Source organism: Xenopus laevis, chromosome 4L, assembly GCF_017654675.1.
Source record: "Xenopus laevis strain J_2021 chromosome 4L, Xenopus_laevis_v10.1, whole genome shotgun sequence".
NCBI lineage: Eukaryota > Metazoa > Chordata > Amphibia > Anura > Pipidae > Xenopus > Xenopus laevis.
The window spans coordinates 138844185-138869029 of record NC_054377.1 but is presented as its reverse complement, the minus strand read 5'-3'; the positions used below and the strand labels follow the sequence as shown (position 1 = coordinate 138869029).

General features: G+C 42.0%; 1 protein-coding gene across 5 annotated transcripts; it reads right to left on the bottom strand.

Annotated features, from left to right (window-relative positions):
- Nucleotides 1-917: 917 nt before the first annotated feature.
- LOC108714693 lies at nucleotides 918-22615 on the bottom strand. Of its 5 annotated transcripts, none has more exons than XM_041590870.1 (8): nucleotides 22535-22615; nucleotides 15944-16095; nucleotides 13451-13496; nucleotides 12606-12736; nucleotides 9615-9760; nucleotides 4863-4922; nucleotides 4576-4765; nucleotides 918-1137 (listed from the first exon to the last, which is right to left on the bottom strand). In XM_041590870.1, exons 3-8 carry the CDS (start codon nucleotides 13458-13460, stop codon nucleotides 1027-1029), a joined length of 648 nt encoding a protein of 215 aa, XP_041446804.1. In that variant the 5' UTR covers nucleotides 13461-13496; nucleotides 15944-16095; nucleotides 22535-22615; the 3' UTR covers nucleotides 918-1026. The 5 variants fall into 5 exon arrangements, with proteins under 5 accessions (XP_041446804.1, XP_041446803.1, XP_018114614.1 ...); XM_041590869.1 differs by lacking the exon at nucleotides 22535-22615 and adding an exon at nucleotides 20518-20874; XM_018259125.2 differs by lacking the exon at nucleotides 22535-22615 and adding an exon at nucleotides 17675-17775.
- Nucleotides 22616-24845: the final 2230 nt, after the last annotated feature.

Here is a 24845-nt window from a genome sequence, read left to right as displayed (position 1 = left end):
TCCTTGGCCTGTATATAAGCTTGAGTATATATATTGCAGCTCCTGGCCAGATGCAGCGGCTCCGGGTGCAGACACAGAAGACGGGTGTGAGTGTAGGGGCTACACCCAGAGTGACATTAGCGTAATACATCTGCCAGGAATGGGAGCCCCTCTATCAGATCTACTAGCCATCAAAATCTGAACCTGACTTCTGCATTAAGAGATAATAAAAAAGAGACATTGCTGAGAGGTAAGTAATGAAGTGTTACTGGAATGTTTTAGAAACTGGACAGAATTTAAACTCTATTATATTTAAAAAAAAAACAAAACATTTTTTTAAGAGATGAAGCCTATACATGTTCATTTTTGTGATATTTCCACTTTAAGGGAAGTTGGGAACTGAAACTGAGCAACAGCTTGAGCTTTCCAAACACTTCAACTGCCAGCATGCCCAGCTGCTTTAGGTGACAGTTGGAAATAGATTCCTAAATTGGGTAGATGAAAACATTTTTTTTCTTCATATGCTTTTACCCATAGCTGTTATGTGGTTATTGCACTCATTAAGAGGGTGGGGACAGCATTACTAGCTCTGTGCATGCTGGGAAACTATATTGCCCTTTGATAAAACTATAAAAATACATACTGTAACCAGAACTGTAGATTGTCTTTATTTATTGGTCTCAGGAGAATAAAAATGTTTAAACTTGATCCAAAATTAAGTTGTTTTTTTTGAGGTGTGGGAGAAACAGAGAAAAGATATGAGTTCTTAAAATTCATTTCACGCATTAGCGCTCTAGAATGAACCTGACTAGCAACGGGACCTCATGCATTTTCAGACATATTGGTCCAAAATGCATCTAAGCTCGTTTGTGGTCCTGTCCTTTTACTTTTTACTGCTACTTATTCCAGTTCTGTTGATCAAAAACCAAGATGGCCACTGAATTGTAGCACCGTTTATTGTGTCCGTATCATACCTAGAGACTAATAATAACAACAACATGGCTGTTTGCTGATTGTCGGCCATTTCTGACTGTGTAAACATTTGCATCACTTTAATGTCCCGCTCCAGTTAATGGGGTTGAAATGTAGCAGCTCACGTTCCCTCAGGGTCTCCTGAGATCGAGTCAAGCGGTTTTCTTGCCATTTTGTCTCCATTAACTGTAAGGGAAGCGCATCCATTTACTTCCAATCATATATGCAGAAGCTAAAGTAAAGCCTGAGGCCTCATTGGCTGAACTAGAAGTCACAGGAACCTTGCATTTTTTAGTATAGAGCAGTGGTCCCCAACCAGTAGCTCGTGAGCAACATGTTGCTCTCCAACCCCTTGGATGTTGCTCCCAGTGGTCTCAAAGCAGGGGCTTATTTTTGAATTCCAGGCTTGGAGGCAAGTTTTAGTTGTATAAAAACCAGGTGCATTGCCAAACAGAGCCACAGAGCCTCAATGTAGGTTGACAATCCACATAGGGCTACCAAATGGCCAATCACAGCACTTATTTGGCACCCCAAGAACATTTTTCATGCTAGTGTTGCTCCCCAACTCCTTTTACTTCTGAATGTTGCTCATGGGTCCAAAAGGTTGGGGATCCCTGGTATAGAGCAACCCTCCAGGAGCCTTAAAGGAAAACTATACCCCCAAAATGAACACTTAAAGGAAAACTATACCCCCAAAATGAATACTTAAGCAACAGATAGTTTATATCAAATTGAATGACATATTAAAGAATCTTACCAAACTGGAATATATATTTACATAAATATTGCCCTTTTACATCTCTTGCCTTGAACCACCATTTCGTGACTCTATCTGTGCTGCCTCAGAGATCACCTGACCAGAAATACTACAACACTAAGGGGCAGATTCATTAAGGGTCGAATTTCGAAGTTAAAAATACTTCGAAATTCGACCCTCGAATTGAAATCCTTCGACTTCGAATATCGAAGTCGAAGGATTTAGCGCTAATCCTGCGATCGATCGATCGAAGGATTTTTCGTTCGTTTCGAAGGATTTTAATCCAACGATCGAAGGAAAATCCTTCAATCAAAAAAAGGTTAGCAAACCTATGGGGACCTTCCCCATAGGCTAACATTGACTTCGGTAGGTTTTATCTGCCGAAGTAGGGGGTCGAAGTTTTTTTTAAAGGGAAAGTACTTTGACTATCGAATGGTCGAATAGTCGAACGATTTTTCGTTCGATTCGTTCGATTTCGTTCGAATTCGAACGAATTTAACAATTCGATGGTCGAAGTACCCAAAAAATACTTCGAAATTCGAATTTTTTTCATTCAAATACTTCACTCGAGCTTAGTGAATCGGCCCCTAACTGTAACAGGAAGAAGTGAGGAAGCAAAAGGCAGAACTCTGTCTGTTAATTGGCTCATGTGACCTTACATGTGGTTTGTATGTATGCACAGTGAATCGTACGATCTCAGGGGGCGGCCCTTATTTTTTAAAATGGCAATTTTCTATTTATGATTACCCAATGGCACATACTACTAAAAAAGTATATTATTATTATGATAATGGTTTATTTACATGAAGCAGGGTTTTACATATGAGCTGTTTTACACAGTAGACCTACATTGTTTGGGGGGTATAGTTTTCCTTTAAGCAACAGATAGTTCATATCATATTAAGTGGCATATTAAAGAATCTTACCAAACTGGAATATATATTTAAGTAAATATTGCCCTTTTACATCTCTTGCCTTGAGCCACCATTTTGTGATGGTCTGTGTGCTGCCTCAGAGATCACCTGACCAGAAATACTGCAGCTCTAACTGTAACAGGAAGAAGTGAGGAAGCAAAAGACACAACTCTGTCTGTTAATTGGCTCATGTGACCTAACAAGTATAGTTTGTTGGTATAAAAGAAATTGAGATTGACTGGGTAATGGGGTAACTCAAACTCTCTATCTCAGTCAGACACCTCCGCTCCAGGTGCAGCAAATGAACCAAAAAACTCAGTAAGACCGAGAGAGAGCACACGATGCAGATTAACTGCTAAGTGGTTTATTCTTAGCACTTAGCAGTTAATCTGCATCGTGTGCTCTCTCTCGGTCTTACTGAGTTTTTTGGTTAGTTTGTTGGTATGTTTGTGAGTACAGTACGAGTACGATCCCAGGGGGCGGCCCTTTTTTTTTAAAATGGCAATTTTCTATTTAGGATTACCCAATGGCACATACTACTAGAAAAGTATATTATTATGAAAATGGTTTATTTACATGAAGCAGGGTTTTATTTATGAGCTGTTTTATGCAATATCTTTTTATAGAGACCTACATTGTTTGGGAGGTATAGTTTTCCTTTAAGCTGCTGTCAAGGGAGTGCAGGGCGATGTAGTAGAACATGATCAAGTATTTATATAGGGAGTAAAGGTCGATCCTTATTGGAGGCAAAAGCAGCCTACTGGGTTTATTTAATGTTTACATGATTTTCTAGTAGACTTAAGGTATGAAGAACCAAATTCCGGGAGATCCCCCCAGGTACCGAGCATTCTGTATAACAGCTCTCAAACCATTATCCAGGTATGGGACCGGTTATCCAGAATGCATGGGACCTGGTGGTTTTCGGATAACGGATTTTTCCGTATTTTCCGTAATTTGGATCTTCATACCTTAAGTCTACTAGAAAATCATGTAAACATTAAAAAACCCAATAGGCTGATTTTGCTTTCAATAAGGATTAATTATATCAAGTACAAGGTACTGTTTTAGTATTACAGAGAAATATTTTTTGGATAAAATGGAGTCTACGGAAGACAGTCTTTCCGTAATTCGGAGCTTTCTGGGTAAAGGGTTTCCGGATAATGGATCCCATACCTGTATACAGAAGTCACCTCAGAGTTCCATGTCCTTTGAAAAAGGACACCGCTATTGGCTTTGTGCTTGTATATGGTCATGGAACTCCTCTGTGACTTATAATATCCTTATATTTTAAAATAGGGGGTCCATTATTCATTATATAAATGCCGATGTTCTCATTTATAATTGTTGCTTAGTGATTTAATGTGTCACATGATTCACTAAAGTGTGTGTATTGCAACAAATCCTGTACACTCTTCACTGTAACTTGTGTATAATAAATGGGAATATTGTATCCCCTATTGTAAATTCTAAGGATATGATATATGAATGAGTAGTTCCATATAAAGGGACATGGGGACTTCTTGTATGTTTATATTTTACAACAGGGGCACATTATTCCCCTCTATAATACACAAGTTATAGTGAGTAACGTGACCAATTTTATCACTAAGCAGCCGTTATAACTGATGATGTTTATCAGAATATCATTTACAGGATATTTCACGGCTCTTGAATGATATTTCTGCACATTATAATACATCCGTGTAGACTTATACAAGAGGTATCAAGAATGCTTTGTCAAGTCTCAGTGGGGCTCATTAATAAACACTGGGTACAATTGCACCTGGGCAGTAACCCATAGCAACCAATCAGTAATTCTCTTTTTTGCAGCCAGATGCAGGTTGAACACTGAAAGCAATCATCTGATTGGTTGCCATGGGTTACTGCCCAGGTGCAAATTTGCCCAGTGTTTATAAATGAACCTGGTTTATTCCATACATTTTGGCTTCTTACCCTCTTATTCTCATCCCTGTATTTTGTCAGGAACGAGGCTTGTGTCCTCTGCTGCTCAATGTCTTGCATCAGGGCCGTGCGGTCCACCTCCATCAGGGTCTCCAGCTCTTTGCTCTGGCTGCTCAGCATCTCCCGCTGAAGGGCCCATTTCTCACTCATTTGCTTTTTTAGCAGCTGCCGGATATCTTTTCTGAGGCCGAATGAGAGAAACTGTAGTTCAGCAAATGCGGCATTCCACTACACCCTCCATTTAATACATGCACAAAACTTGAACCTCCTCCTGTTACCTGTATTCTTCCTTTTCTGTTGCTGTGCCATAAAATGGCCGCCTCCAACCCTGGTGATACCTGCCAATGAAAAAGAGACATCACAGTATCAGCTGACCTGCTTTATACACCTTCATATCCTTTAAATGGTTGTTCCCCTTTAAATTAACTTTAAGTATGATATAGAGAGCGATAGTCTGAGACAATTTGCAATTGGTTTTCATTTCTAGGCTAGAAATTATAAACCTTATGCATATACCTGTCTTTTAAACTCACCAGTGACAACTTATAATCACAACTTTTTAGAGGAAATTTCATAACTGCTCTGCCCTTATAGTAAAGAAACCCCTTCCTATGCTGATGGTGAAATCTTCGTTCCTGCAGGCTTAAAGGAAAACATTACCCCCCAAATGAATACTTAAGCAACAGTTTTATCATATTAAGTGGCATATTAAAGAATCTTACCAAACTGGTCTATATATTTAAGTAAATATTGCCCTTTTACAGAGATCACCTGACCAGAAATACTGCAGCTCTAACTGTAACAGGAAGACGTGTGGAAGCAAAAGACACAACTCTGTCTGTTAATTGGCTCATGTGACAAGTGTAGTTTGTTTGGTATGTTTGTGTGCACAGTGAATCGTACGATCCCAGGGGGCGGCCCTTATTTTTTAAAATGGCAATTTTCTATTTATGATTACCCAATGGCACATACTACTAGAAATGTATATTATTGTGAAAATGGTTTATTTACCGAAGCAGGGTTTTACATATGAGCTGTTTTATGCAATATCTTTTCATAGAGACCTTCATGTCAGTTAGAGTTTCTAATGCTAACAGACTGCTAAAGTTCAAATATGGCAGCCCCCTCATAGAGCAACATGGGGGGGATCATATGAGTAATGTAAAAGCATCTGTAAATACTTTTATGGCAAAATTATAGATAGCATGTGAAGACAATATTATGATAGATGTAAAAAAAAAAAAAGGTTTAATTTCTGGTGTCAGTATCTTTTTTTTTTTTTTAAAAGTTTTTATTTTTGCAATTTTCAACAACACATCACATACACATAGCCAAAAAATACAAAAAAGACACATCATACATAATGGACGTGGAACCAGCAGACAGAATATCATCACAAATAGACCCCAATCTTAATGAGCGGCTTCATATTCCAACCACGCTCCCCAGACGCCCTCGAACTTCTTGGGGCACCCTCTCGTGATATAAACCAATTTTTGGTAAGGAAGGACGTTGTTAACCTGACTTTTCCAGAAGGTAATGGTCGGGGGTTCAATTGACTTCCAATGCAAAAGAATAGATTTTTTAGCATAATATAACAGTTGTAGGTAGCAAAGCTTAACTGCAGGCTTCAGCCCTAAATTATCCATTATTCCCAAAAGACAAACTAACGGGGTTCTAAAACTAGGGACATCCAAGACCAGAGAAGTATGGTGCAGGACCTCACCCCAGAACCCCTGGATTCTCGGGCAGTCCCAGAATACATGCATAACCGTGCCCACCTCCTGATTACATTTGGTGCATTGGTCTGAAACCGTAGGATATATTTTTGCAAGTCTAGAAGGCGTAAGGTATACTCTGTTCAGAAACTTAGTTTGGATATACCTGTCTCTAACAGACATGGTAATGACTGGGACCTGTTTCAGTGCATCCGTCCACATCTCCTCATCCAGACCTGGAATATCCCTAGACCATTTATGTTGTACCCTGTCTAGTGGATCGGGACCAGCCCTTTCCAGAATGGCGTAGAACCAGGAGGTGGGTTTCCTAATGCCCTCTTTCCTCAAATAGACTTCTAGGGTAGTCTCCACAATTTCAATGGGCCGACTGGGAAATTGGGTTTGAAAGGCATGCCTGAGCTGGAGGTAGCGGAAAAACATGGAATGTGGCAGTCGGAAAGTATGCTGAAGGCTCTGGAATTGTTGCAAATCCCCATGCTCACTGACATCGGCCAAGGTTTTGACACCCCGACTAGCCCAACAATTCACTTCCGGTATATCCCTGAGGTGCGGGAGATTACCATTCCCCCATAAAGGCGTCCAACAGGACTACACAGGTCTACCCCTATGGACCAGCTTCAGTGCTCTCTGGAACACCCCCACCACTGTGGCCATTGGCACAGTAATTGAACACTGCAAGGAGGTACCTCTATATAGTAACTTAGCCAGAGCCTCTAAGGAGCCCATGTGCACAGCTTCGAGCATGGTAGAAGGGTTGTCGGACTGTGGAACAATCCACCACTGCGCATAGACAAGTTGGCTCGCAAAAAAGTATGACCTAAGATTGGGCAAAGCAAGGCCTCCCCCAGTAGTGGGAGCCTGTAGGGTTCTAAAGTTCATCCGAGGGTGTTCACCTGCGCAAAGGAAGGTACGCAAAATGGAATCGACATACTTAAACCACTGGTTCCGGGGAATTATGGGCGAGTTGTGAAATAAATATAAAAACTTGGGGAGGAAAACCATTTTGAATAAGTTAACCCTCCCCGGGAGAGAAAGAGGTAGATTCTGCCAGACCTCCGTTTTTGTACTAAGAGCCTTGACAACTGGGGTTAAATTACACTCTTCAAATTTTTTTAAATCTGCCTGTATTACAACCCCAAGATATTTAAAGGATTGTACCACCCTCAATTGCCCCAGTCGCTCCGGTGTCCCTGGGGGTAGAGGGTCGAGCGGAAAAACAACTGACTTCGACTGGTTAATGCGCAATCCAGAAAATCTCCCAAATTCCTCAATACATTCCAAAGTCTTAGTTAAGGCCCCGTGGGGATTGGCCAAATATAGAAGCATGTCATCGGCATACAAGGATATTTTCTCCACAATTCTGCCAATGCTCAGACCCTCTATGTCCGGGGAGTCCCGAATCATTGTCGCTAAAGGCTCTATGGCTAGGGCAAACAGTAGTGGGGAGAGCGGGCATCCCTGTCGAGTCCCCCTCCCCAACTGCACCTCGTCTGACAGCAAACCATTCACCAGAACCTTAGCCTTGGGTTTGAAGTACAGGGCCCGGACCCACTCCAGAAAGCGCTGCCCAAATCCAAATTTAGTCAAGACCTCCCATAAATAAGCCCACGAGATGGTATCGAACGCTTTAGCCGTGTCGATAGACACCACTATTCTGCTGCCTTTATTGCTGTGGCCAAGAGCCAGGTTGTTATACAGTCTCCGAATATTAATGTCCGTAGCTTTGCTTGGCATGAAGCCAGTTTGGTCCGGATGCACTAATTCTGCGATCACTGTCTTAACCCTATTAGCTAGGACCTTAGCAAAAATCTTGGCATCACAGTTCAGCAACGAGATAGGACGGTATGAGTCACAGAACTCTGGCGGCTTCCCCTCTTTTGGAATCAGGACAATGTGGGCCATATAACAGGACTCTGGGAGGGACTTACTGTGTAAAACATTATTAAACAATGTAGATAGTCTAGGAGTAAGAATTTTAGCGTGGGCCTTGTACCACTCAGCCGGAAGGCCATCTGGACCCGGGGAGCGTCCTGCAGGCATATCTACAATGGCACTCTCTATCTCATCAGTTGTTATGTCCCCTTCTAAAGCATCCCTCAGAGGACCCGAGAGGCGAGGAAGATCAATTCGGGCCAGGTAAGCTACTAAGTGTTCTGTGGGAGTCGGGGGAAGAGCAGCGTATGTATCTTGAAAGTATTGCCTAAACCGATCAACCAACTGCTGTTTCTCCACTAGTAGATCTCCTCCCACATCAGTAATACTGTGTATCACTGTATGTGGGACTTCCCCCTTAGCTAGAAGGGCCAACAGCTTCCCGTTTTTATCCCCCTTATCATACCACGCAGCTTTCTTATATAGTTCACTCTGGGAGAATTTATCAATCAGCAACAGGTCGATATGCCTCTGCGCTGCTGCCAGTTTTCGTTTAGCCTCATCCGTGGGAGAAGAGACTAGCTCTCGCTCCAGAGTGGTCAATTCCACTCTGGCTCCCTCAATGTCGGCCTCAGTCTCCTTATGTTTGGCCGAGATTAGTGATACATACTCTCCCCTTGTGTGAGCCTTCCCTGCGTCCCATACTACATTCTCCGGAGCAGTCCCTGAATTTTCCTGCCAATAGCGTTCTAGGGATGGGGCGTATCTTTCTGCCACAGCTGGATTACAAATCCACTTGGGGGAGAGCCTCCAAAGTGACGCAGTTGCTCTGTTATGTCCCTGTCAGTATCTCTTTAAATTAATTTTTAGTATAATGTCGAGATTGACAGTTTGCAATTGGTTTCCATTTCTAATTATTTGGGGTTTTTGACTTATTTATCTTTGTATTCAGCAGATCTCCAGTTTGCAATTTGGTTGTTATGGTCCAAATAACCCTAGCAATCTGATTTGAATAAGAGACTGGAATATTTATAGAAAGAGGAGTAATAAAAAGTAGCAATAGCAATTCATTTGTAGCCTTACAGAGCATTTGTTTTTAGATGGGGTCAGTGGCCCTCCATTTGAAAGCTGAATAGAGTCAGCAGAAAAGGGCAAATAATGAATAAACGAAAATAAATACAGTAAATAACGAAGACCAATGGAAAAGTTGGCTACTCTAAAACATACTAAAAGTTAACTCAAAGGAAAACGCCCCCTTTAAATTAATATGCAGTCATGGGAAGGGAAGACGTGGGAGAAGTTGGGAGTGGGGGGGGGGTTCATTTGACAGCCTTCATTTGTCAGTGGGATGCAGGGAGTTGTAGTCTGAAAACATCTGCAGTGTTGCAGCTTGCTCAGCCATAATACTGTACACTGTACCTGCTGTACTCTCTTTGCTGCATTGTTAGAGAGCGCTGTTGGTTGTGGTGATGTGCTGCCACTGTTTCCAAGCTTACGGTTCTCCTCTTAACTCCAGGGGGGTGCAAGGGGTTCAGCCGAGGGAGGAACTGAGAAGAAACGCAACGCTAGAAAAAAGCACAAGGAAAAAAGCTCAGATCATGAAGAACAATGCAGCACTCATCATCAATAAGGCACGCTTTTTTTTTTCTTTTATTACTCATCTCTCTATTCAGGCCTCTCCTATTCATATTCCAGTCTCTTATTCAAATCAGTGCATGGTTGCTAGGGTAACTTGGGCCCTAGCAACCAGATTGCTAAAATCGCAAACTGGAGAGCTATTGAATAAAAAGCTAAATACAGCAAATAATAAAAAAATTTAAAACCAACAGAATATCAATCTCAACATTATACAGGTATGGGATCCGTTATTCGGAAACCTGTTATACAGATAGCTCCGAATTACGGAAAGCCCGTCTCCATTATAATCAAATAATCCAAATTTTTCAAAATAATTTCCTTTTTCTCTGTAATAATAAAACATTACCCTGTACTTGATCCCAACTAAATTTAATCCTTATTGGAAGCAAAACCAACCTATTGGGTTTATTTAATGTTTACATGATTTTCTAGTAGACTTAAGGGATGAAGATCCAAATTAAGGAAAGATCCCTTATCCAGAAAACCCCAGGCCCCGAGCATTCTGGATAACAGGTCCCTTCCTGTACTAAAAATTAATTCAAAGGTGAACAACCCCTTCTAAGCCTGCAGGAACGAAGATTTCGCCATCAGCATAGGAAGGGGTTTTTTACTATAAGGGCAGAGCAGTTATGGAACTTCCTCTGAAAAGTGTGTTTAAAAGAGAGGTATTTGCGTGTGGTTTATCATTTCGAGCCTAACCCTACATCTTATACAGGTACGTGCCCATTTGGGGTTGTTTTGGAACTGCAAAGTGTGCCATAGGCTTAAATGTTTCTTCATTGATGAATTGTTGTCGGTATCAGTGAAGTGGAAAGGTAAATGCAAACCTAACATCTAATATAGATGTTTACTTTATAATGCCATTGTTCAGACTCTCAGAGCAAAATGTATGTTACAGTCGAAGTCACGTCTATAGAGGCAGAGAAAGAAAAGGCTGAATAGAGTCTGCAGGTGGCTGAGTGTGTCACCTTCTCATTGAGGTCGTAGTTAGGGTAACCATGCCGTACTTTGTCATAGCAACTGGATAAGATAATCAGCTGGTAGACACCAAACACCCGAAAAGGGCTGCTATTATTGTCATAACAATCTAATTAGTGGTGCAAACTGGAAATTAGCCCTGGGGCAGACATGGTGGAATAACCCTGTCACATGCAAGGCCATGTCATTCTTCTAAAGAGGTAAATTATAATAAGACCTATTAAAGGGGTTGTTCCCCTTTAAATTAACTTTTAATATGATGTAGAGAGTGATATTCTGAGATAACGCGCAATTTGTTTTCAATTTTTATTATTTGTGATTTGAGTTATTTAGCTTTTTTATTCAGCAGCTCTCCAGTTTGCAATTTTAGCAATCTGGTTGCTAGGGCCCAAATTACACAAGCAGGGCCGCTCCGGCCATGAGGCAAGGTGAGAATCTTGCCTCAGGCTGCACGGAGCGGCCAGTTACCAGGGGCGGCAAAAAGCCGCCTCTGGTAACTTTAAGAGCCGAATTTCCGGAAATTCGGCTCTTCTAGTGCAGCGAGCGCAATAGCGCTCACTGCACTAGCGATGCGGCCCCTCCTCCACCCGCTCCGACGCTGGTAGTTAGAAGAGCGGAGCAGAAGGAGGGGCGGCATTGGGGCTGCTGCCTCAGGCGGCTGCAGCCCCTGAAACGTGCCTGTACACAAGCAACCATGCATTGAGTTGAATAAGAGACTGGACTATGAATAGGAGAGGGACTGAATAAAAAGTTGAGTAATAACAATACATGTGTAGCCTTACAGAACATTTGTTTTTTTAGTTGGGGTCAGTGACCCTCATTTGGAAGCTGGAAAGAGTCAGAAGAAGACAATTAATCAAAAAAAGCTAAAATTATAAGTAATGAAGACCAATTGAAAAGGTGCTTAGAATTGGCCATTCTATAACATACTAAAAGTTAACTCAAAGGTAGGGATGCACCGAATCCAGGATTCGGCCTTTTTCAGCAGGATTTGGATTCAGCCGAATCCTTCTTCCCGGTCGAACCCAATCCGAATCCTAATTTGCATATGCAAATTAGGGTTCGGTATTCGGCAAAGGATTCGGGGGTTTGGCCGAATCCAAAATAGTGGATTCGCTGCATCCCTACTAAAAGGTGAACCAGCCGTTTAAGACTATGGGGTTGGAAGGTGCAGGAGTAGATAGGGCCAACCTGGGAGCAGGAATTGTAGACGAAACAGCAGCTGATTACAAATTTACCCGCAAATACAATACTGGCCCCAGCCTTGGCTAGTAATTTAAAAGCTAGGCCGATGAAATAGCAACCCTACCTATCACCCCACCTACTCCCCCTTCCTCTTGCCAACCCTACCCCCCTCCTAATCTCCCTTACACAAACTTGGCATTCAAGATTTTATTTTTTAAACTGCACCTCCCAGCAGCGCCCAAGGCATTTGCCTATTCTTTCTATCTCTAGTAACAGCCCAGGTTACACAATATAAAGCCTTTAAAAGCCTGAAAATCTCAGTATGTTTAGTGCCACTGTAAAATGGTTTCAATGCACGACTGTCTTACAATTCCATTGGGTCTCTCTGAACAGAAAATGACTCCCATGAAGCAGCCCAAGGAATTATCAAACTACAACTCTCTACCACTTCTTTTCAGATCTTATCCACTCGTTCGTCTTAGAAAGCAAAAGCACTTGGCCGATAATGTCTCCATTTTTTTTAAGTTTGTAATACTGAGAAATTCATATACACCTACACTGGATGTATTGCTAACACCATCATAGCACTCGTGGGATGATTCTACTTACCATACTGGCAGTTGGTGGTGCTTCTGCAGTGGACACCGCGGGAAGGCAAAAAGGTGTAATTGGGCATCTTCTTTTAGCGGAACTGAAATTTTGCAGTGAGACAATAGGAGTGCTGGGCAGCGATACCCCTTCTAAAATAAAGAAACCAACCACTCAGCTTCAATGGAAACTCTTCCCTATTTTTGAGGTTTTATCCTAATAAAACACCAGTTTAGATAAGGAGATGTTTATACTTCAATACTATTTGTACCCACAGTGATGCCAAGATTATAATCATTAAAGACTGAAGTCATTGTCTTCCTTAGACGCCATGTAAACCCTCAGATAAAACTGCGCCTCTTCCAAAATTTCTTTTATTCTAGTTTTCAAGATATTAGCAGTTTTTTACACTAATATAATACATTTAAAATAACAGTGTCCATTGCTGTTCAGTTGGCTGACCGCTCATAGTCAGCAGAAAATTCAGTTAGTGAACTGAGGAAAGTCTTGTGATGTCTCACTGACCAGAGAAATTTCACACGACTCTTCTCTGCTCACTAACTTTATTTTCCGAGCAGAGCAACATCACAAGACTTTTCTCACTATTTTCATTTTCTGTTGCAGGTGGGCTAAATGGAACTGCAGGTGGCACTATTGAGTCAAATTCATTATATGAGCAGTGTAGAAATTGATAAAACCCTTAAAACTAGCAAAATTAATTATATTTCAAGTACTTATTTTGAATGCAAATTGCAAATGTGCTTAGAATAACACTCAATCTTTTCAATTTTCTATTCACTTATTTCAAAGGTTTACTTTTCCTGTTTATAGCTGTTTATAACTCTTTATAAGTAATTTGTACTTACTCAGGCTCATTCTTTAGCTCTCACTCGTCCAGCTGAATAAATGGACCTGAAATGACAAAAGTTGTTAGCTACATGCCTTCTCCAGTCCACGCCATGAGTTGTGGTTAATATAAAAAAAGGATAGGGTAGGGCTAAATTATATTATTATTCTACTTTAGACTGGGCTTCCACATCTCTAACACTGGCTCTGAAGGAATGCCATTTTGTGAGCAAATGAAAAAAAAAAAAATTTGTGTCCTGCTGTTCATCTACAGAGGGTATTTTCCACCTTATCCAAAGTGCCTACCATCATAAAATGGGGTGAGTTCAGACAGAGCTTCACTGTACATTCCAGAAATACCACTAAAATGCCTCTAAATATGCAGAAGACATTGTAAATGTCCCTCCTCCCAGCCCCTTAGAAGACCTTTATTGCTTGTTCCCCCCTTCCTATGATTGAACAGATAGACTAGTTCTGCAGAAAGGAATGGGAGAAACTTTGGGATGTGTAAAATGTAATATATGGGCAGGCTCGGTGGTTTTTAATATATAGTTTGGGAGGGTAAAAGCAAGAATTGTAACCCAGTACACTGCTATATTTTTTTAACCTCAGCTACTGTGTAATCACTGGTAACTAATCTGGATTAGTGGCAATTCTGTTACACTGGGCACACGCTGAGACAGAATAGTAGATGCTAAGGACAATGTCACATTTCTCTTGAACAGGGGCAGTGTCGGACTGGGATGCCAGGGTCCCACCAGAAAACCTTAGACCGTGGGCCCACTTTCCAAACCATTATTCCTCCTCTCCTCAGTCAGCAACCTTTATTCTCCTAGACTTTTATATCTACTTACTACTGTATACTTTATTCTTCCACTATTAAGCCTCTTTTTTCACCATAAAGAAATAGGGAATGACTGTGAAATAGGCCAAATGCTTAGAAGCAAAAGGGCCCATTGACATCTGGGCCCACCGGGAGTTTTCCTGGTATCCCGGGGGGCCAGTCCGACACTGAACAGGGGTCCCCAACCTTTTTTACCTGTGAGCCACATTCAAATGTAAAAAGAGTTGGGGAGCAACACAAGCATAAAAAGTCCTGTGGGTGCCAAATAAGGGATGTGATTGGTTATTTGATAGCCCCTATGTGGACTGGCAGCCTACAGGAGGCTCTGCTTGGCACTATACTTCGTTTTTATGCAATTAAAACTTGCTTCTAAGCCTGGAATTCAAAAATAAGCGCCTGGTTTGAGGAAACTGAGAGCAACGTTGCTCACGATCAACTGGTTGGGGATCACTACTCTAGAAGATACACAACTGTCCTCAATACCCAAACAGGTGTCTCAACTGTCTCCCCATAAGCTTTTTTAATTTATGCCAGGTAGGAATTATAAAAGAGGGGAGCGTGGGCAATGCAGGATGACCAGGTTCCTATTTTATATCCCTATAAAATATATCCCTTAAATTAGGGATGCCCAAACCATACCCCTTCACCTCTTGTTAAAGGGTTTGTTCACCTTTGAGTTAACTTTTAGTATTGTGCAGAGAGTGATATTCTGAGACAAACTGCAATCGGTTTTCGATTTTTATTATTTGTGTTTTTTGAGTTATTTAGCTTGTTTATTCATCATCTCTCCAGGTTCCAGTTTCAGCAATCCGGCTGCTAGGTGACAAATTTCACTAGCACCCATGCACCGATTTGAATAAGAGACTGGAATATAAATAGGAGAGGGTCGGAATAGAAAATGAGTGATAAAAAGTAGCAATAACAATAAATGTGTAGCCTTACAGAGCATTTGTTTTTTTTAGATGGGGTCACTAACCCCCATGTGAAAGCTGGAAAGAGTTTAAATAATTCAAAATCTATAAAAAAATAAATAGGAAGACAACTGAAAGGTTCCTTAGAAACATACTAAAAGTTAACTTAAAGGTGAACCACCCCTTTTAACGACAACTACTGTGAGTTTCAGTCAACAATCGGAAGGATTTCAAGCAGCACATCCCTGATATTTATACTAAAAATATTATTGTTATTGACAGTATTAAAGTGTTATTATTATGTTGGCTTTGAAAAAGCCAACATCTTGATCTACTAGTTATTATTATTATTATTCATGGGTACCTATGCAGGGAGTTGCTGGTACGTGAAACACTCAAGTGATCATTATATTAAGCCAGCTATATATTATATCCAATCTGTAGCGCTCCTAAATTGCTCCAGCTGCTGTAAAACTGCAACTCTCAAAGAGGAGTCTTTCTACAACACTGCTAGGAGAGTCTTGTGTTTAATTTGTAGTTCAGCATCACTTGCCTGCTCTTCAGATTACTGTTTCAGAGGGAAAATCCTCCCAGTGGGGGGCAAGTACAAAGGCATGCAACTGCTTATTAAACTAAACCCTGCTTAGCAACCATTTAGCAGTGTGTTTGTCTATAAAGTCCAAAGTCACTACACACTGATTCATTAAATTTTTTGGAGAAAAATCAGCAATATAAAGTAAATGAGAGAAGGAGCTCACCTTGTATTTCCCTACGGATTTGCTGCTGCTATTCCCTATGCAGCAAATTCATTTGCTTCTTCTCTTTGTCAATCCATGCGCTTTGCCTCTTTAATTCTCTGATCTGTCTGTCTCTGGCCCCACTGTTTGCGTCATGTGATCTCCGGCTGCTCCTGGAAACCAGAGGCAAAGTGACAATAGACCTGTCAAATGGCAGCTTCCCAGAGAGAAGGCTTGGCCTGGGGACTTCCACTGAGGGGTATAATAATGCCGCCATCTATAGGAACTGAATGTGTGGGTCAGACTCTGACTCATTAGGCCTTCTGGGCAGACTCTGGAATGTAGTTTGGAGCAAAGGAAAACTGTCATTAAAATAAGGGTCTTTGTTACCACTGTTTTAAGGTACACGGGCAGATTAAAACTGCCAATATCGGTCCTTTAGACCAGTTCGGCAGTTTATCTGCCAGTGTGTGGGGGGCATCTGATGGGTCTCCCCAATCGTCATCTGGCCAAAAAACTGCCTGATATAGATCGGCAGGTTTGATTTTTCTTGCAATCAAGGACTGCATCAGATAGTTGATGCACCCCTACGATCTGTCTGCGCCCATTTCCTTTGTATACTCGATCTATGTCAGGCCGATTTTTCCTGCGATTAAGGACCGCATCAGATAGTGGATGCGGTCCTTTGATCTGTCAGCGCCCATTTCCTTTGCAGAATGCTATCGTTTGGCCCTACGGCCGAATGTTCAGGTTAACCCGATATCGCCCTGACGTACATATTGGGGAAAGATCCACTTGTTTGGCGACCTTGCCAAATGAGCGGATCTTATTGTGTATGGCCACCTTTAGGTATCAGTTACCAGGTCTCTATTGTTGCCAGTCCTCCTTAGTTCAATGGGCAGCCCCTGCATTTGACTTGGAAATGCACCTTATTTTATATGAATTAATAATTAAACTGACCAACTGCACAGAAGTATATCATTATCTCTGAAACCAGTTCTCCATGTCTGCTGTCACTATAAAATCTGCACAAATGCAGTTATTATATCATCTATGGAATTTGCGGAGCATTACACAGAATTATGTCATAAAAACAAACCCCAACATTTTAAGGGGTATTTTTACTTTTTTACTGCCCAACCGCACACTGAACACCCCTTAATTATGCCCCTGGCTCTGCCTGTATTTGAGGTAATTTAGGGTGGTTATAGGCATTTTAAGTAGTGGGAGACTGGGCTTAATTTTGGTACAAATATTAGGGAGCAAGAGACTGGGCTATGGGTGATCGGATGACCAGGTGGGGGGGAGGGAGGAACAAAATATAGCTTCTTATGAAAAATGTATGTCATACGGCACAACACCCAGTCACAAAGCAGGACTGGGAGTCAAAATAGGCCCTGGGATTCCAAGTACAGAGAGGCCAAAACAGCCCCTCACCAGCCCACTAAATAGTGACTTTCTATGGCAATTTACAGCAGCCCCTCTAGCATTTGCCAGAAGCCACAGATTGCCAGCCCGGGCCTGTCATAAAGTGATGCCAGACTCAAGCATCCATGCCTTAGCCAATACAATCTTAACTCACGTTAAGGTCTCAGAGAGTGAGCGTCAACCTGTGGCTCCCCTGCTGTTGCTAGGCTACGTTATGACTAACACAATGGCAGCCATCTTGGACTAATATTGCTGCTGATTCACCTCAAAAACTTCCACTTGCTTCAAGTCACACATAAATATTAACCATACCTTAATACCTACAATCATTATCTTCAGGTGACTGGTCTAACTGATCTTCTAACCGCTAAACTGTCACCCATCTGGTGTATTCCGCAGGTGACATGCAGGTTCTCATTCCATGGCTGAGAATCTAGCTGGGCCGGTGTATGTGGGACTGAATCCAGTTATAAGCACAGACATTATTACACATCTGGTCACTATCCGAAGAAGCGATGTAAACAGAATTCTGCTTTCGTTTCATACAAATGTTCCCAAAATGTGGTGCTGGTTCCCTAGAGCAGTCCAAGGCATTGGATGGGGGCCCAAACTGAAGGACAAATAGGTTGGAAGTCAGTGTTTATTACTATTATAGACATTGTTGCTGCCAATCTGTGCCCCTGATCCACCCAAACAGTCCTGCTTGTTTGATATTCCTGGGAGGCCAGTCAGGATGAGATTTGGGGGTCCAGACTGTAGGCAATAAGTGGGTGACTATTTCTTGCCATAGTTACCCCATGAACAATAGCTACAAACCTACCTCCGAGGGGCAGATTAGAATCTGCTATTTGAGTTCTGTGTTATTTGAGAGTGAGTGATACCGACTGACAAAGTTCTGCTCTGTGGCTCTGATCGCTTTGTGCTGCGTCTCATGTAACCAGACTATTCATACCTCTCGGAAAGTGATGACAAGAGGCGCACTGTGTAATGGTACCATGAGACATCAAAGAACAGCACAAACTGAAAAACAGATGATTTTTCCTGTTGGGGACATTGGTTTTCAATGAATGAATAATTCACTCTGTTATGGGTGACGGGTAAAATGAAGCTGTTTTACTGGTTTCATTTATCACAGGGAAAAGGGACTTTGAGGGCTCCCCTTGTTTATAAAAAAGATGACTGTCAAATGTTCCCACCATGCATGCAATGAATTATTCCCATAAACTATTATCCCACTGTTACTATAGTCACCATCTCTCCCTACTATACCTGCTATCCCACAGTCACACTCCCTTCCCAGAGACTATTATCCCACTGTTACTATAGGCACCATCTCTCCCTACTATACCTGCTATCCCACAGTCACACTCCCTTCCCAGAGACTATTATCCCATTGTTACTATAGGCACCATTTCTCCCTACTATACCTGCAATCCCACAGTCACACTCCCTTCCCAGAGACTATTATCCCATTGTTACTATAGGCACCATCTCTCCCCTACTATACCTGCTATCCCACAGTCACACTCCCTTCCCAGAGACTATTATCCACTGTTACTATAGACACCATCTCTCCCTACTATACCTGCTATCCCACAGTCACACTCCCTTCCCAGAGACTATTATCCACTGTTACTATAGGCACCATCTCTCCCCACTATACCTGCTATCCCACAGTCACACTCCCTTCCCAGAGACTATTATCCACTGTTACTATAGACACCATCTCTCCCTACTATACCTGCTATCCCACAGTCACACTCCCTTCCCAGAGACTATTATCCCACTGTTACTATAGTCACCATCTCTCCCTACTATACCTGCTATCCCACAGTCACAGTCCCTTCCCAGAGACTAATATCCCACTGTTACTATAGACACCATCTCTCCCTACTATACCTGCTATCCCACAGTCACACTCCCTTCCCAGAGACTATTATCCACTGTTACTATAGACACCATCTCTCCCTACTATACCTGCTATCCCACAGTCACACTCCCTTCCCAGAGACTATTATCCCACTGTTACTATAGACACCATCTCTCCCTACTATACCTGCTATCCCACAGTCACACTCCCTTCCCAGAGACTATTATCCACTGTTAGTATAGGCACCATCTCTCCCTACTATACCTGCTATCCCACAGTCACACTCCCTTCCCAGAGACTATTATCCACTGTTACTATAGGCACCATCTCTCCCTACTATACCTGCTATCCCACAGTCACACTCCCTTCCCAGAGACTATTATCCACTGTTACTATAGGCACCATCTCCCTTCGTTAGTAAATACTCCACCCATAGTGGCTCTGTTGAAAAAATCATTAAAAGATTTTGGCCCATCCTTAATGGGGATAAACAATTAAGTAAAACCTGCCCACAACCCCCCATGTTTAGCTACAAAAGAGGTTCCACACTAAGAGATATTCTTTGTCCAGCAGAACCGCACCGTTCTAAAAGAATAGACAGAATTTTCAAAAGCAAACCTAGCATTGGGACCTTTCCATGCCTTAATTGTGTTTGTTGTTCCTCCATCATTAAAGGGGCAGTCGTACAACACCCCACAAAAGGCAATAGCATTCAATTGAAACACTATGCCACCTGTGATACAGGATGCGTTGTGTATATGCTCAAATGCCCCTGTGGGAAAGTATATGTGGGACAAACGGGTAGACAGGTGAAAACCCGTATCAAAGAACACAGGGGTGACATTAAAAACTTCAAAGCGAATACTTATACAGATACTCCAGTTTCACGCCACTTCAATACCTGTAGACATAACATGTCACAGCTAAAATGGCTAGTGCTCGAAGTAATGGAAGTTCCACAAAGGGGTGGTGATAGAAAAAAACTGCTTCTACAGAGAGAAGCCCTGTGGATAAAAAAGTTAAGTGCCTTGGAACCTTTGGGTCTAAATGACCAATGGAGTGTGGCTAGTTTTTTGTAGATTCATTTACTAACTATTTTCCTTTTTTTTAACAGATAGTGCTGCCCTTTTGAACAGATTTGAATAGATCTCTACCCTTGGTAAGATAAAATATTATAAATGTGCTATCTTAGCTACTGATAACCTATAATACGGGCAGAAGGAATGTTTAAAATTAATGTATCTACATTATGAAAATTATGAACATTGGAGCTGAAATACTCTTATGCAGGCCTTACTTTGGCAGTGCAGAGGTCAAGTGACGTTTTCTGGACTTTTATATTGGACTTTCCTTGACACAAATGAACATTCAATGTAAATTATAACACTGTGGATCCTGAACTTTCTTGGTGTTCACACACAGCCTTTTCTAGTTGTTTGATAATGGTGGGCGTGACCAGGCTACAAAACCTCTTAGCAATGGCCACAAACCAATCATGTTGTTGGTGGGAGGAGTGTGTTGTATTTAAATTCTGTATCACTGTGATTGCTTGTTACACTTGAAAAAGAGCCTTTAAGCTCGAAACATGTCGTGTGGTGATTAAAGGACACTTGAGCAGCAGTTTTTCTGTGCTTCTTGGTATCATTACACCTACACAATTCTTTTTTCCTGATTTAAGCTCTGGATGGGAGCAAGGGTGTAAGATACCTGAAATTCATTCGACAAAGGGCGATATTACACCAGTTTCTTTGACAACTCTCCCTACTATACCTGCTATCCCACAGTCACACTCCCTTCCCAGAGACTATTATCCACTGTTACTATAGGCACCTGACAGTCACATCCCCAGAGATATTGTACTATAGAGCTATCCACAAGACTATCTGTACTATAGGTGCTATCTCACCCCGAGACTATTATCTCACTGTATATAGCACCATCTCTCCTATATATACTGCTATCCCACAGTACCCCTTCCCAGAGACTATTATATTATAGGGACCTCTCTCCTACTATACGGCTATCCCAGTTCACTCCTTCCAAGACTATATCCACTGTTAACACATCTTCCCTACTATAATGCTAAGTCACACTCCCTTCCAGAGACTATTATCACTGTTACTATAGGCACCATCCTCCTACTATAGGCTATCCTACAGCCACACTCCCTTCCCAGAGATTATTATCCCACTGTTACTATAGGCACCATCTCTCCCTACTATAGCTGCTATCCCACAGTCACACTCCCTTCCCAGAGACTATTATCCCACTGTTACTATAGGCACCATCTCTCCCTACTTATACTGCTATCCTAACAGTCACACTCCCTTCCAGAGACTATTATCCTACTGTTACTTTAGGGCACCATCTCTCCCTACTATACCGGCTATCCCACAGTCACACTCCCTTCCCAGAGACTATTATCCCACTGTTACTATAGGCACCATCTCTCCCTACTATACCTGCTATCCACAGTCACACTCCCTTCCCAGAGACTATTATCCACTGTTACTATAGGCACCATCTCTCCCTACTATACCTGCTATCCCACAGTCACACTCCCTTCCCAGAGACTATTATCCCACTGTTACTATAGGCACCATCTCTCCCTACTTATACCGGCTATCCCACAGTCCACACTCCCTTCCCAGAGACTATTATCCCACTGTTACTATAGGCACCATCTCTCCCTACTATACCTGCTATCCCACAGTCACACTCCCTTCCCAGAGACTATTATCCACTGTTACTATAGGCACCATCTCTCCCTACTATACCTGCTATCCTACAGCCACACTCCCTTCCCAGAGACTATTATCCCACTGTTACTATAGGCACCATCTCTCCCTACTATAGCTGCTATCCCACAGTCACACTCCCTTCCCAGAGACTATTATCCCACTGTTACTATAGGCACCATCTCTCCTTACTATACCTGCTATCCTACAGTCACACTCCCTTCCCAGAGACTATTATCCCACTGTTACTATAGGCACCATCTCTCCCTACTATACCGGCTATCCCACAGTCACACTCCCTTCCCAGAGACTATTATCCCACTGTTACTATAGGCACCATCTCTCCCTACTATACCTGCTATCCCACAGTCACACTCCCTTCCCAGAGACTATTATCCCACTGTTACTATAGGCACCATCTCTCCCTACTATACCTGCTACGCTACAGTCCCTTCCCAGAGACTATTATTATCCACACAGCTGAAAGTAGGGACATGCTGGAAATTTAAGAACAATTTGAGGGTTAAGCATTGGTAATGTATGTAATTCCTAAATCATATGTGGGCCCCAACCTACCTGTGTTGCCAGGAGCCCCAGCCCCACTCTTCCTTAGCCTTGGCTCTGACTGAATCAGCTGTCTGGCTGCCAGTATCCTGTAAGTCAACCGACCCAGAACAATTCAGTACTTTGTGTGCCAGTGACCTGCACGAGCTGAAACCAGTGGCTGCTATTGTCGGGCTGTTACTGGGATAAACTTGTTTCAGTGATAAATGGCTACAGTAGAATATGTTGCCGTGGAAGTGATTTACAGTACACACTGCAGAACAATAAAGCCCAGAATAAATATAACATTTAATTAGTTATTTAATAGGTGGATAAATGCTACTTTATCTCAGTGCCACATGGGTGAACTAACGATTCAGTGACTCGTTACTTTTGCCTTCCCAGTGTATTTGGTCACACAGCAAACAGTGATGCAGGGGTTAATATTGTTGCTTTGTACTGCTGGGGTCCTGTATTGATTCCAGAGCACTATCTGCATAGAGATTGAATGTTCTCCCTGTGCTTTCTTGGGTTTCCCCAATCCCCCCCAAAACATACTGGAAGATTAATTGGATGCTGATAAAATATATATAAATATATATATATATATATATATATATATATATAATATTATATATATATATATATATATATATATATATATATATATATATATGTGTGCTTTGGAATACATTGTATAAATAAGGTAAAATAAGAGTTTGGCAACTAACATGAACAAGGCTCCAAGCTCCATTTCATTAAAATGTCTTAGGGGCCTGTTCAGGTGCCCAGTGGCCCCTGGAGTCCATTTTTATCAAGCCAAGAAAATAGGCTCCTACTATTGTTTAGTCCTGCTCCATGATGACCTCATATATTTGTTTTCATATATTTGCAGTAACAGGCGCCTGAGACAAGAGGCCAGCCCTGTGTGTGCTTCCCTGCAGCCAACAATACAATACGTGTCTGGGATCCCTCCAGTGTGGCCAATCTGACTTACATTGTATTTAAATATCATTAAAACAGCACTGGCGAGTATTTGAATAGTATTGCATTAGACAGTAATTTTAAATGTTATTTATAAGCAAAATTTGCACTCTCATATAGAATCATCATATCAGCAGATTATGCTCTTCTGTCATACCGATTGTATTGTTTGCATTGCTTTGAATGCCTCTTGAAACAATGTAAACAATGTAAAGTCCATTCTCATCAAGGTCTGTTAAACTGCCAAACTTGTGCTACATTTTTTTTCCCATCAGAACCAGCAGTGCAGAGAATGTTAACAACTTGACAACATGTTTATTACTGTCTATTTTATTTTGATATTTTTATCAAAATGTGCTCCTCCTATGAGCCCGTGTATGGCCACCTTAACAGTGGGATAGTAGTCACTGGGAAGGGAGTGTGACTGTGGGATAGCAGGTATAGTAGGGAGAGATGGTGCCTATAGTAACAGTGGGATAATAGTCTCTGGGAAGGGAGTGTGGCTGTGGGATAGCAGGTATAGTAGGGAGAGATGGTGCCTATAGTAACAGTGGATAATAGTCTCTGGGAAGGGAGTGTGGCTGTGGGATAGCAGTTATAGTAGGGAGAGATGGTGCCTATAGTAACAGTGGATAATAGTCTCTGGGAAGGGAGTGTGACTGTGGGATAGCAGGTATAGTAGGGAGAGATGGTGCCTATACTAACAGTGGATAATAGTCTCTGGGAAGGGAGTGTGACTGTGGGATAGCAGGTATAGTAGGGAGAGATGGTGTCTATAGTAACAGTGGGATAATAGTCTCTGGGAAGGGAGTGTGACTGTGGGATAGCAGGTATAGTAGGGAGAGATGGTGCCTATACTAACAGTGGATAATAGTCTCTGGGAAGGGAGTGTGACTGTGGGATAGCAGGTATAGTAGGGAGAGATGGTGTCTATAGTAACAGAGGATAATAGTCTCTGGGAAGGGAGTGTGACTGTGGGATAGCAGGTATAGTAGGGAGAGATGGTGCCTATAGTAACAGTGGATAATAGTCTCTGGGAAGGGAGTGTGACTGTGGGATAGCAGGTATAGTAGGGAGAGATGGTGTCTATAATAACAGTGGGATAATAGTCTCTGGGAAGGGAGTGTGACTGTGGGATAGCAGGTATAGTAGGGAGAGATGGTGCCTATAGTAACAGTGGATAATAGTCTCTGGGAAGGGAGTGTGGCTGTGGGATAGCAGTTATAGTAGGGAGAGATGGTGCCTATACTAACAGTGGATAATAGTCTCTGGGAAGGGAGTGTGACTGTGGGATAGCAGGTATAGTAGGGAGAGATGGTGTCTATAGTAACAGTGGGATAATAGTCTCTGGAAGGGAGTG